Below are 13,583 nucleotides of genomic sequence, written 5' to 3'. Positions count from 1 at the left end.
ATACTGCGACAAAATTTGATAAAAATTTTCCTTCCACGATCAAACTTATGACAACGTCAAATAACGAACAGCTTTTACAGTCAAACTAATTATGACATCAGTATTGAAGCTAACTGTTCGTGTATTTGAATAAAATGCTTTTAATGTAAATGTATATTCAGATCAACAAATTGGTTCATAATTACAAATTATGATTATTGATTATGGCGTGTTAATTGACAGTAATGGTAATTGGGCAAAATCATGTATATTAATTTACAGTTTCCATACACGTAGTCAATGAACATGGACTGTATTATTTTACAAGCTGTTCCGTATGCTAAAATGGAATTGTTCACTTATTATAAACTATAAATTACTATAAACAGTGAAGAACTAATTTTAGTTTTATTCACTAAATTAACTGATCCTACAATAATGAACAACAGCGGTAACTTATTTTAAATAAATCTGCTCTTGATCAAAATATCTAATTTTATTCCCAAGAGAAACGTAACTTACACGCACAATTAATTATATTTTGTCTGTACCGATACTAGAATGAAGAAACTAATTGGGAATACGATCCCGGAGAAAGGTAGGCAAGGGTGGTTTTCAGTTTTGACTAGAAAATTCGTGGGGCCATCATAAATCTCTGACCGGCGCACATTGTTAAGTCAGCATTATTGTAAACCGAGGTCTCGAGTTATTCCAACGCGCGGCAGCGAATCAATCAATATTCTGGCGGCGGGAGATCGTTCGGCTGATTTTCGGGGTTGAATGTCGCCTTGCGGCGTGTTGTATATTAATGACCGCTCGATTCATGGCATACAGCACGCGTACAATGGAATCCAGCGTACAATGCGGCTCTCTCTGCATCGATTCAGATGACTCAATCGCGGTAGCCTAATTTCCCAACGAAGTGACGAGCTAATGTGCATTGCAAACCGTCGTCCGTTGTACTTTACGCCATACATCCGAAGAAAAGATTGGCAGTATTTACAGACACATAAAACATTCCAGTTTTCTTTGCATCACGCAGATGGAAAATTATCTTTATCTCTCTGAATTATTTCTTTTCTATTTCCCTTTATAATAAAACCATGAATAATTTCAGTGTCTGAATCATGAGCAAGTACTTTCATAGAAAAATATTAATTAATTATTGATTTAATATATAAGAATGCTGTAATTAAATATAATATTTACATAACATTTCAGATCTCAGTTCATAATTAAATGAAGAGTACGGCGGTCTGGTTACTGAAGTGGTACAAAATCTAAAGTTGAACACGCGTTCCCTGGGTCGAGGCAGAAAGACTTGTGCAGACGATGCGCGCAGCTGTCTTAAGTGGGACAGTAGAATATGGCTCAGGAATTTGATTGGATGTTATTCAACGCCGCGGTGGGAAGATTGATCGTGCAAAAACTAGATGCTATAACTCACCGCGTCGTTGCATATGAAATTACGTTTCTTCTCAAATTACAAATTTAATATTGCAGAAAATTTAATACAGAGCAGGAAGATAATAGAATAATGAAGGAGGATCTTCAATAGATTCTAACAATTGCATTGACTGATTTCACCGGTTATTTAACCGAACANTGAACACGCGTTCCCTGGGTCGAGGCAGAAAGACTTGTGCAGACGATGCGCGCAGCTGTCTTAAGTGGGACAGTAGAATATGGCTCAGGAATTTGATTGGATGTTATTCAACGCCGCGGTGGGAAGATTGATCGTGCAAAAACTAGATGCTATAACTCACCGCGTCGTTGCATATGAAATTACGTTTCTTCTCAAATTACAAATTTAATATTGCAGAAAATTTAATACAGAGCAGGAAGATAATAGAATAATGAAGGAGGATCTTCAATAGATTCTAACAATTGCATTGACTGATTTCACCGGTTATTTAACCGAACAGTTATTGTATAATTGAAACGAATAGAAATGTACTTCGTGGAATAAACATAGAGACCCAATTATGTAATTAAAAACCATGTAACAAAGCGTTTGTTATAAATAAAACTGATTTTAAAATATACATATCAGAACTGTGTAAAAAATTCACCTACTTATGTTTCAAATTATTAACACCGTACCGATTAATGAAACACTGTGCTGAACTTTTCAAATAAAAACTATACCAGAGGGCAATCGCAATGCTGTGTCCAGTATTCAAGTCTCATACGGGACAAAAACACATCACCGTAGAAAGCGTCGCCTGTTCTACTTCGCAAGTATATTACGCACGAATTGGGGGAACAGTCGGCAAGTTCAGTACGAAACCGATCTACCTACTACTAGTACATCCACACGCGTGAACAGCCCGAACCGGATCCCCTATCTATCCCATCGTATCCCCTATCGCGTCTATATAGCCGTGAAGACCTTGGGTTTCGTGCACAGCTTTACGAGGAGAATTCCGAAGCCTCGCCGCGCTTAAAACGCGATGTACACCCTCTCCCTCAGATTTTCCGCGTCTTGAGCACGCGTAAAAAATTTGTCGGTTACGCCGGCACACAAAATCCTCCCGTAAACGTTCCTCAAAGTATCGGTACACACCCTATTTATCCGAGGCGAAGACGGGACGCTTCACCCCCAACTTATTACCAACGTCGGCAAACATGTGAGGAAAAATCATTGGCATACAGAAAGCCAATTAAAGTTTGCAATGGTAAGTTGCTAATAAAAATTTAGTATGATATATGAAGATTGAAATAGGTGCTGTCATTCAGCATTTTTAATACCAATTCCACAATATTACTAATATTCAGGAATATAGAACGATTGATGGAATGGCAAAGAATGAGAAAATAATGTGATTTGAAGAAAGGAAGTATTACGGAATTCATATTAAAGTGCCGAGGTATCAATTCATACTACGACTTTAAGGTGTAATACGTAAATGCCGAGGCTCCGATTGCATTCACGCAAGACAGAATTGTTTTCTTACGCAACAGTGAACAAAGCCCTCGCGAAATCAATAGGGAGAAGGAATCCCGAGATCGTGTCGCTCCTTACACGTAGCCGTACGTTATAAAAACTACACAAGAGACATATCGTTAACGTCATTTGTTCATAAATGGAGATACCGTCTGAGGGTCATATCAGAGAAAGGATCTTATGAATATTAAAATATTATCTGCTGTTGTTATGCTCTATTGATTTCAGTATTAAATTATACGTCCTGAATTTCATCGAAACTGATACGAGATGCAACGCGAGTTTCATTGTAGATAATTTCTGAAAGGAAATTTCATTAATCATTAGTTTATAAGCAAATTATACAATATGTGAAATATTGCAGGTAGAAAAATTATATTCCCATTGTGTATATTAAAATAAGACGCTTAAGGTGGGTATTAATTTCGATGGAATAATAATTTTATGTGCACTGTATGAAATATGTATAACCGTGCGCCTACCTAATGAATTGGTTTTCGGATTATAGATAATAAATTAAATTGAAAATCGATAAACGCAGTCGCAGGATAATGTTCTATAACGTAAACGAGAAGGTTTCAATTCTCCTGTATTTGAAACCTATCATACAAGAAAAAAAAGAGTAATTAAAATGTCGTGCTTTTATATTATATATCACATTTTCAGCTTTATGTTCGTTATCCATTGTTAAAATTATAAAACATGTATACGAAATTCATACTGCCTTGAAAATAAATAATATTGAAGCGAAAAGCGCAATGCTTAACTGAAAATACGAACAGTGGAAGAATGCTCATGCGAAAATATCCATTATCAGTTGAAAATAAATGAAGCATGTTGATAATCTGTACTCTGTATTGAATTTCTTTTTCGTTATTTTAAAGTAAATGTTGGCACTGTATGGTTTACCATTTTTCCCGGAAAAGTCAGATAACGAATTATTCGGATTAATTACTACTAATTTTCAATTCAATTTTATAATCGAACAGATTAAATCAGAGAATTAATGAATCTTGTATATTTATATTCTATTACATTAAAAATTAGAGAGTAGAGGCAGAAATGAATAAACAGAGAGAAAGAAAGAGATGAGTTATTAATTTAGGATTAAAATTCGTATTAAAAAACTAGCAAAGGTTTTGATGAGAATACATGGAATTGAATCAAGATTACAGTTGTTGGACTCAAATTAAACGTGGATCGTTACGATTTTTTGGCAGCCAGCGCGACTACGTTTCCGGCTTGCGGGGAAGTTGCTCGAATAAAGTGAGGAAGACGAGAGTAAAAAGAACGATAAAAAAGGTGGAAGCTTCGCAGACAGTCGCCTCCCCCAGTGAACCTCGTTCCTTATTGTCGGGGGTGGTAAGGGTAATAGGATAACGGACAAAAGTTTCCTCGGCGAAGGTTTCTCGCCTCGCCGAAAATTCGACAGGTTTATAGGGGACGGATAAATAATGCAACGTGATATCGAGGGGTAATCGCGAGAGAAATCGAGCTTCCACCCAGCCGCAACGCGAGCCACCGACGAAGATATCCCGCGTGTCGCGGTTGAACTTCGTCCGATTGTAGATAATACCAAACGCGAATTCCGAGTCTTAACGAGGAAATGATATTTCCCGGGTCATTAACACGTAATGGCTCTCTGATAAATCAAAATGTGCCGTGGCTCATTTTCGTAACCGTCACACGAATTCGAGTACGTAATTTCAATTTTATACTTTCTCAATGAAATACTATACTCAGGATCGAATAAAACGAATTCGGGAAATTTGTTCCGAACGAGTTGAAAATGATTACGTCTCTCTGGTTAATTCGACGAGTAAAAACGACAGCGAAAGAATTATCGTAATTTGCCGTATGGTAATAGCCGTCAAACGTCACTCCGACGGGACAGCGTTAAATACGCGTTCGAACGTGCACATGCCCCGTTGACGAAAAAACACGGACGGTTAACACTCGAACATCCCCTCGGCGCCCGTATTCACTTGGTCCGCGTCGCGTCACGTCACGTCATGTCACTGGCTTCCAAACTCCGGGTGTACTATAATCGTAACGCCTGACCGGTCGTACGTCTAACTTAGGTTTTATATTCACGACGTCAATGCTGACAAAATAGCCGTCAGATTTTACGAGGCGCACCGTCACATGAACACAAACGGGATAAGAGACACGCGATCGCAGCGTATCCATGAATCACGAGGTAAAAATCGAATCACCACTGGGAAAGGAGGGCAGTGAAAAATTCTCGTCAGGATGCGTCAACGATCGCGTGTATTTCGTGCCGACGGGATGTTCGCACGTGATCACTCGAGGAGCTTTGAACGCGTCCGACGATTTGACGGACGGCGGCGACGGTACGCATAACGTCGAACACGAGCTTCGTATCACTAACCTTCGACGAAGGCCGGACAGACTGCGAGGAACTGCGCAACGATGGGAATCGCTGAGACGAGTACGCGGTTCAGCAACATCCATCTAGGAGTTTGGCGTGACGCCGCGACGAACAAGGACGATTCGCGCCGGAATCTCGGTGCAGACTGGCACACGAGGGGGCCACCCGGCTCGCCACCGACGAGACTGAAACGAGAGGGCGAGAAAGGGGATGGATGGCGTGCGCGGGAGTGAAAGAGGGAGACAAAAGGCATCCTTTCTCGATTGCCGTAAGCTTCAGGTTTGGTTCGCATGCGCCCATCGAGTCCGGGTCTCACGTGCCCTCCGCCATCGTGAACCATAGGACCCGCCTTCTCTATACGAAAGACACGTTCCCGAAGATAGCGAGAAATACATAAGTTCTGCTATAAGGAATCCAACCGCGAAACTCTCAGGGTTGATAGACGCGAGGGAAGCTCCTCGACGCGTCCGCGTCGGCTGAACGCACGGCTTGCCTTGATGTCTCGTGATCGGCGTTCTGCTCACGGTCAATTGGCGATACAGTACATATAAACGTTTCATGACGGGAACTGTTATCGTGCTCGCTTGACCCTCCAATGGCACGTAATCCTATGAGGAAATACCCTCACTATCAGGAAATACCTCATAAAAAATGTAATTTGTCACGCTTGATACATTTGCATTTACTGTCTTTCCCATTAGAATACAAATTGTTCTTGAACAGGTTTAGTGCCAACCACCGACAACTCGATTTCAATAATTAAAAAGTCAATTTCCGTTGTACAACGTACGCCTCGTTAATCTTCAATCTGTTAACGTGAAAATGAATAAATGATTTTACAGCGTGTAAAAAAATTAAACGTAATTAATTCTGTTTCCATTAGAACGGGAAAAAGTTTTCCGATTTACATCGGATAAAAATAGCCTGAAATCAATTCTTGGTCGATCGGCGAAAAGAATTATCTACTTTCCCCTGTCAGATGAGGTTAGATTAGGTTCGTGATTCAGATTCGCGGCGCCGGGCGAACGTATACGTGCGGAGAGTGCTTTAACAGACCGCCGCACCGATCAATCAGTCGATATCTCTAATCATCGGTTCTTTCCGACGAAAATCAGGCTGTAACGATTGTATAATACCTGGCCAAGTGAAATTTTCTCTCCCGATTTTCTGTACTCGCACGTACACACAGTAATATGCACAATGTACTGTTTATAGTTGAGAAATAAAATATGTATATGACAATCCAATATTCTATTTCTAATCTCTTAAGTATACCTGCTACCTTATCATTTCTTATATTTTCACTTCACGTGCCTCTCGAGTGCGCATTATATTTTTTATCAAGTGTATAATCAGATCGTAAAGCGTCGCATTCAACTTTTACAGACGATGTTATGCCCGGAACAACGAAGACGCGACATATCGGCTATCAAAAATTTGATCTCCATCGACAATAAAGTCAAAAGTGTGCATTTCGATCGTTCCGCTCTGAAACGATACAGAAATCGCCCTTAAACTTTCCGTCTGCGAGGATGGGTAATGCGAGGGAGTCGGTACTCATCCGAAAAAGGTTTCAGGAAAAGTTTAAGCGTTCCACGTCTTTTAGGGAAGCGAAGGTAGCGCGAGTCATAAACCGAAACCGTCGGTATTTGTAACAGACATCAGGATATTTATGTAACCCAAAGTATGAAAGTCGTAAAACAAATAATACTTGTAATGGGAATGTCAGAGTGGAATGTAAAATGTGGCATTTGTCAAAACTCTCTCCCCCTCCGATTTTATTCATTAATTACACCGTTTTATAGAATTGGCTTCGAACTCAGTAACGTCGTAAACGTTAATGTTCGTAGCGACCCTGATTACCAACGAAGCTCGTCGTCGTTGAAGCTTACACGGAGACAGAATGAACCGGAATTCATAGTACCGTTCCAATACTGTAATAGAAACGCGCCAGATAACGTTCCGCATCGGAGGGTAAGGTAAAAAAAAAAAAAAAACGGAGAGGAAAGAGTGGTCCTTTCCTGGAGAAGGAAACCGTTATCTTAGGTACGGCCATTTGAAGATCTACCGGTTTGATCTAAATTCAGCTCGATTCTTCAGAATTTCAGATAGAAAGGCGTCATACATTAAACATTCCACGACCAATGAGAAAACTCACACATTACGCCTTTTCCTCCCTCTCGCTAAAAGAATTAGCTTCCCGTCGCTGATCAAATAAGGCCTTGATGAATTCTATCGTGACCACCATTCGTAATTGTTTCACGTCATTTTACGGTAAATTTCAAACGCTTCCTCTCAGGACAAATCGAAGATCGCCTTTGATTTATTTATAGAACTAAAGAGGAAAGAGATATTAAGTAGTTCCCTCTCTTTCATTCTGAAGAAAATTAAAATATTCCAGAAGTCAGTGACCAATTAAAGTGTATTCCTACATTTATGAGTAAATTTATTAATTTCTGTGATCTCAGGAAATTGGTTCATTATTTTTCTTAATTCATTGGAGAACTTTGAAATAGTTTCGGTGAAAAGTTTTAATTTTTTAAAATATGGTTGGAAACAGGTTAACTGGAGGGTAAACTAGGTACGGGTACAGCGCGAAATGAAGTTTGTAGCGAGGGCGTGTGCATATCAGGACGATATATCTGGCGTTCGCAAACATTACCGAAATATAGTCCGTTTCCCATCGATCGCCCCGTTACGTTGTATGCCCTACGTAATCATTTCTCAGCTATCCAGGTACACAAGATACCGGGTGGCTAATGGCAAGTCGTTTTATTGCACATCCATATGAAATATCGACAGAATTACACAGGTAATGTGCGTTAGCGTGGCTGGTAAGTGTACACCAGGGAGATAATTTGTTGGTCATGTTAGACACTGTAACGTCACGCGTATCTCTCCTGCAGCCCGCAATCGGATCGCAATTGAGTCGAATTCGAGTATCTCCTGCATTTTAATGGGCTACCTACCCGTCGCTTCCTGCAAGATCGATTCTACGTTCACAGTTTTAATTGTGATCTATGGCTTCATTTAAACTCACAGAAAATTCAGTACACATTTTCACAAAATGCGATTAGTCCGTACAATTCAATTTACGTAAATCAATGTATATCTTTTTAATTGTTACGAGTTACTAATACAGTTGAGCTTTTTTTCCACTCATTAAAGACATGAAAATTTTACGAGAGAATATTTTGTTTCAATTCGCAGATTTTGGGAAGTATCGCAGAAACGAATGGAACTTTATACATATAATCGTAATCCTATATTCTTATCAGTAAATCCAAAAACGAATATTAGACTTTTCGACAATTCTCTCTCATTAAAGATAATTAAAATTTCTCGTTCGCTGGATACGTACGCGACGCGTAATTACGAATCGTTAAATACAACAGAATTAACATAAACTGACGATTGTGGATTGCGTACGGACGTGAAATTCTGTAATCCCGCGCGGACAGAAAATCCGACCATGAATTTTCATGCGCGAATCCCTGTAAAACATTCGCTGCTACCTGTTTTCGGCAACGATTCTTTTTACGAAACATCCGCTTGCTATGCGTTCTCGATAACGTGCCACTGTTTTTTTCTCCGGTTTTCAAGTTAACTTTATTTTGTAATATCAACTTCTCATATAAACTATCGGCTTCGGAAATTTAGTTCACGGGCAAAATATATTTCGACGCTACAAATAAAACGATGTGAAAAATATTGAGTTCCCGGGTATTCAACGGAAGAAATACTCTCAACGACATAAAGGAAAATGCGATTACTCGTTTCCATTGAGCTCGTGAAAAATATTTGTTCATTCAATTTTTACCCATCGCACTTATTATTGTCAGCGCCGCTGAGCCACCGTCTCGAGATATACATAGATAGATCCAGCAGAGAAAGAATATGAAATGAAATTAAACCATTACACTTTGATCCGTGGGGCCGGTCGCTGCGAGATGAAAATCGGTCAAACTTTTATGATCTCGCATTAATGAACAAAGTTCAACTGCAGATTAATCTTAGCAGTAATGAAAGTACAGACGGCTGGCTAACTTTCCGACTGGTCGAATGAAAACTGTTAACTTTCCGCGATTCGCGGAAGCGGATGAGAATTTTTATGTTTCACCAGTTAATTGCACTACTTAACGCCGGAGCAGAATTCAATTCCAATAACAAATGATAATTACTCCATCCAGACGCATTATCGTAATATGGAGTTGAAATACATTCAATCGTACATAAAAGCTTTTAGTATTTTTACATTTGATAGACTCCAAATATATTTCAGTCGACACATTCTGACATAATCTGACAATGCGATATACATATATTACCGCATTTTAATGTATATTATGGCTTTCGGTTTTAAGTAAAAAAGTGACGCTAAAGCATTAAACGATTATTACCACAACTTGTATGGACTTGCGGATTGCACTGTTATTTAATTGCCTCAAAGTTTAGCGGCGGGATGGACAGCTGAAATGTTAAAACAGTTAAACAGTTTCCCCACTTATACGAATTTGTAGCCTTGAAATATGTAGCTGTACATGGTTTGAAAACATTAAATATTTAACTTTTCCAGTACTGCGGTCGCTTTTGATTAGCCTTTGCCGCGTTATATACATACAGCGGCAGTGTACACACGTAAGTGTAGCGCCCAAATGGCTCAAAGAAACTGCGTCGATATTAAATTGGTTGCTTTTCTCTCGGTCGCGTTAACACGTTCCCGAGATAAAAGCGTTTCCCCAAGGCTATTTACCAAGAAGTTATGTCCGAATATTTAATTTAAAATAGAGAACCAATCTTGATCGTACATTTTTTAACAAATGCTTTATAAGAGTTTGGATTTATTTGGAATGTCAAAAATTCATTAAACAGCTTCAAGCGTTAGTCACCAACCATTATTTGACAATGTGTTTTAATAAAATGGAATAGTAGTTATTGTACATCTTATCAGTGTTTGAAAATATAAAAATACCTATTTGATCGAAAACTTTGTTGGAAGTATGTACTTTACACGGTCTAATGCGGCCCGGGGATACGGAGAGGTGCAAACGAGAAAACTTGGGGAACTTTAGTAACCGTAGTATTGTTTAACCTCCCGCGTACGTAGCATCGTTTGGCCGACTCTATCTTGCCGGTTACCGAACTAGGATCCAGCCTCTTAACAGGCGTCGCGAGCGCGTTACGATGCTGACATTATGCCGCGGCGAAACGCGAGCCACGGGATACACCGGTGGCAATATCGGGCGCCGTTACACGCCGCCGATGCGGTTCTGATTGCATCGTAAAACTTGGCTCGTAAGAGCGTCGATCACGAATCGCGCGGCACGCTGCGTGGTGTAACGAGCGGAGGAAACTTGAAACGGCAACGGGGACGCGCGGCAACGACGCGGCGGCGCGGGGCTCGATGGATTTTTGACGGCGCTACCGTTCGAGCACTCGACCAGAGAAATTCCCCGTTCGTTTCGAGTTTATAATGAAGAGTTTTGTGATGCGCTCCGGATGACCGGCTACAAAATTTCGAAAACATTCCATTCAATCAGCTCCGCGAATAGTTTGTTAACCGGAGTGAGTTTGTTAAATGGTTGAAGTTCCGACCAAACGTCTGTCTATATATGTAAGCGTTGGTACACATCGTTGGGTTACATGTGAAGAGTTCACTGGTCGCGATAATAAAGGTGATTTTTGGGTTAAGAGGCTGGTAACTGTTCAACGTTTAACCCGCTCCTTATATTTTTCAATCTTGACTCTGGGTATACGACTGCTTACTTCGAGATTAATTTAAGTTTTTAGGATACAAATTCTGTAAGCATGATAAAATATGAAAAATAAGCCATCGGATCACTACTGTTGAAACATTCACTTGTTTTTAAAGGAACGATAATGCATTAGTTTTTTAATAATTAACGGTAGATGCGCATTAGAGTAATAAATTTCGAATATCGACGATACGCAGGCCTCAGAAATGCAAATAGGCTTTCAAGGATTCCGCATCAGTCCCGAATTGAATTAGCATTTTGATATTACACGCAAATTAGCTGCGCGTACGATTAAAGTACTGTGTAATCCACGATGTTTAAGCGAGTTTCGACGCATTGCATATGTTAATCACAAACTGGTGGGCCGGGGCCAGAGCACGGTGCGTTTCATTCTAACCAACGCAGCGCGGAGCTATGCAACCGTTTCGTACCACCGCAACATACAAAACCAATTACACGTTTCAATGACCGAAGATGTCCAGCACGAACGTTTCGAATTCAATCGAAACCTGTTTATAGTGGCCCGATCGAAAATTGGAGTACAGCGTAATACGATCTACTTGTACAGAATAAATTTGCCTTCGTACCAGGGGAAACAAGTCCCACCGAAATGCGTGCGCAGATTATAATAAGAATCCGAGAAATTCACATAATAAAGAGACACTTTACTAGATTCCTTATTTGTGAACTAAACGAAATCCTAAGCCTAATCCTAATTAATATTGCTCTATACTCGTTTCGCTATGGAATAATAATAATTTAAAAAAGAAGATAAATCATAGAAATAGGCACTCGCCATTTTGACACAGAATTACGCGGTTCCAATTAGAACGGATTTTCGATTCGAATTCCCGCAATTTCTCCGACAGTCGAGATAATTAAACATGCAAATCGACCGAAAATCCCTAATCGCGTCGTGTCCTGTATCAGAGCTTCCCAATTAATTTCCAGTGGGCGGTGGCGGTAAAAGGGAACCGTAGCTACATAGGTACATCTTTGACAAACGAGTTAATAAGGACGAGTAATTAGGTAACGAACAACTCAAAGCTGTTCAAACGTCGTACATCTGTCACGGTTACACACATCAGCCTCGCTTCCTCTTCGGGCGAGCATTTCCGGTTGAATCCACGTTCGACCCCGAGTCGTTTCATCGACTACCCAACTCCACTGGTTACGTTCCGGGACGTGTCACAGCGATCTAACCGCGATTCCGAACTCGAAATATTATTCTGACGCGACGCGACGGGTTTAACGATCGCTACGAATTGACCTTCGCCACCAGCAGGGAATAAACAACGCTTCGGCGTGTCCACGAGACGGAGGTAACGCGGAGCGACGGTTTACAAGTATCCAAGTGTCGACAATGCGACCGAGCTTTAAAGGGAAATAATTGCTTTTCCAAGCTGACGCTTCCGGAGACTCGTGTCCCGAATGAATCGTCCGGATAGATTTGTAACCGGATAAGCACGTCATGTTTGACTTCTCTGAAAATCACTTAAGAATTTCTGACTTCTCTCGCGTTATTATTGATCGACGGATTCTTATAAATGTTTCAATACTTTCTAAAAACAGCCGATTCTTATCAATATATTATAAGCTTAACATGTCAATTAAGTGTAGTTAAATAAATCATGCTTGCAAGAAAACGCAATGAGCTTGCATTAGAAATATATGACTACACTTCTATTCTAAACATGAAATATGCGAAAGCAAAATCCAATTCTGTTTTGATTTATTATTGACACTTAAGACGTAGCAAGATGTATAAAAATCAGAATCGAATATTTTCACTGCGTCCCGTTTTGATAAATGCAAGGCGTCCTGAGTGCGAGCGCAGATATACTAATCACATATTCATAAGCGCTCCATATTTCCCGTGGTCGGTCATTCGATTCCGTGCAATCGTTGCAGCTCCGTGAATACATTATTGTCGCGTTCGCAGATTTTCACGTCGCTTTAATTGCAATTACGACGTCGAAATCTCCTCGCAATATTTCTTGCGACGCGGCGGCGGCGGCGGCGGCGCCAGGATTCACCCCACGTCGTTTGGTTCGGATATAGATGGATCGCAGGTTTGCAATTACGATGCTTCACTGATTATTTCGTCGCAATATGTATTCCTTTATTAATGCACGGATAGCTTGAGATGAATCACCGTTTCTGCGATTCATCTCTCTTCGCTAAAAAATTATACAGTTTCGTGAAATGCTTAATTTATTGTTTCGCATTGTATCGGCTTGAAACGAAATCTTCGAGTGTTTCAGCAATTCTTTTCAACGCACTAATGACACGATATTATATTTATCCTCAAGGATATCATCCTACGAATATTTCCCTGCGCATAAAATCTGTTACGCACCTTCCTTAACACTAGAAAGACTGAAACTTAGTATATACCGATATTGCCCAAAGCAGTCAAAATGACTGCATTGTGAAAGAATAATGTATAAAGAAATTTGTCTAAAATTAATTTTTAATATTTTTTATATTATTTACAGTCATATAACAA

General features: G+C 40.0%; 1 protein-coding gene across 5 annotated transcripts in view; it reads right to left on the bottom strand.

Annotated features, from left to right (window-relative positions):
- LOC108626220 (neurotrimin) overlaps positions 1-13,583 on the bottom strand; it is a 181,465-nt gene that overhangs the window by 73,425 nt on the left and 94,457 nt on the right. For 4 of the 5 annotated variants that reach the window (XM_018026787.2, XM_026814452.1, XM_018026789.2 and 1 more), the window contains exon 1: positions 5,319-5,484. The exons of the other annotated variant lie outside the window; for it this stretch is intronic. In XM_018026787.2, coding sequence (XP_017882276.1) covers positions 5,319-5,397 — 79 coding nt within the window. In that variant the 5' untranslated portion in view covers positions 5,398-5,484. Of the gene's footprint in view, positions 1-5,318; positions 5,485-13,583 lie in introns of those variants that run through there. 5 annotated transcript variants of the gene reach the window in all.

Source organism: Ceratina calcarata, unplaced genomic scaffold (assembly GCF_001652005.2).
Source record: "Ceratina calcarata isolate Rehan_Ccalc_2016 unplaced genomic scaffold, ASM165200v1 scaffold39.2, whole genome shotgun sequence".
Classification (NCBI taxonomy): Eukaryota; Metazoa; Arthropoda; class Insecta; order Hymenoptera; family Apidae; genus Ceratina; species Ceratina calcarata.
This window is presented reverse-complemented; position numbering and strand designations above follow the sequence as displayed.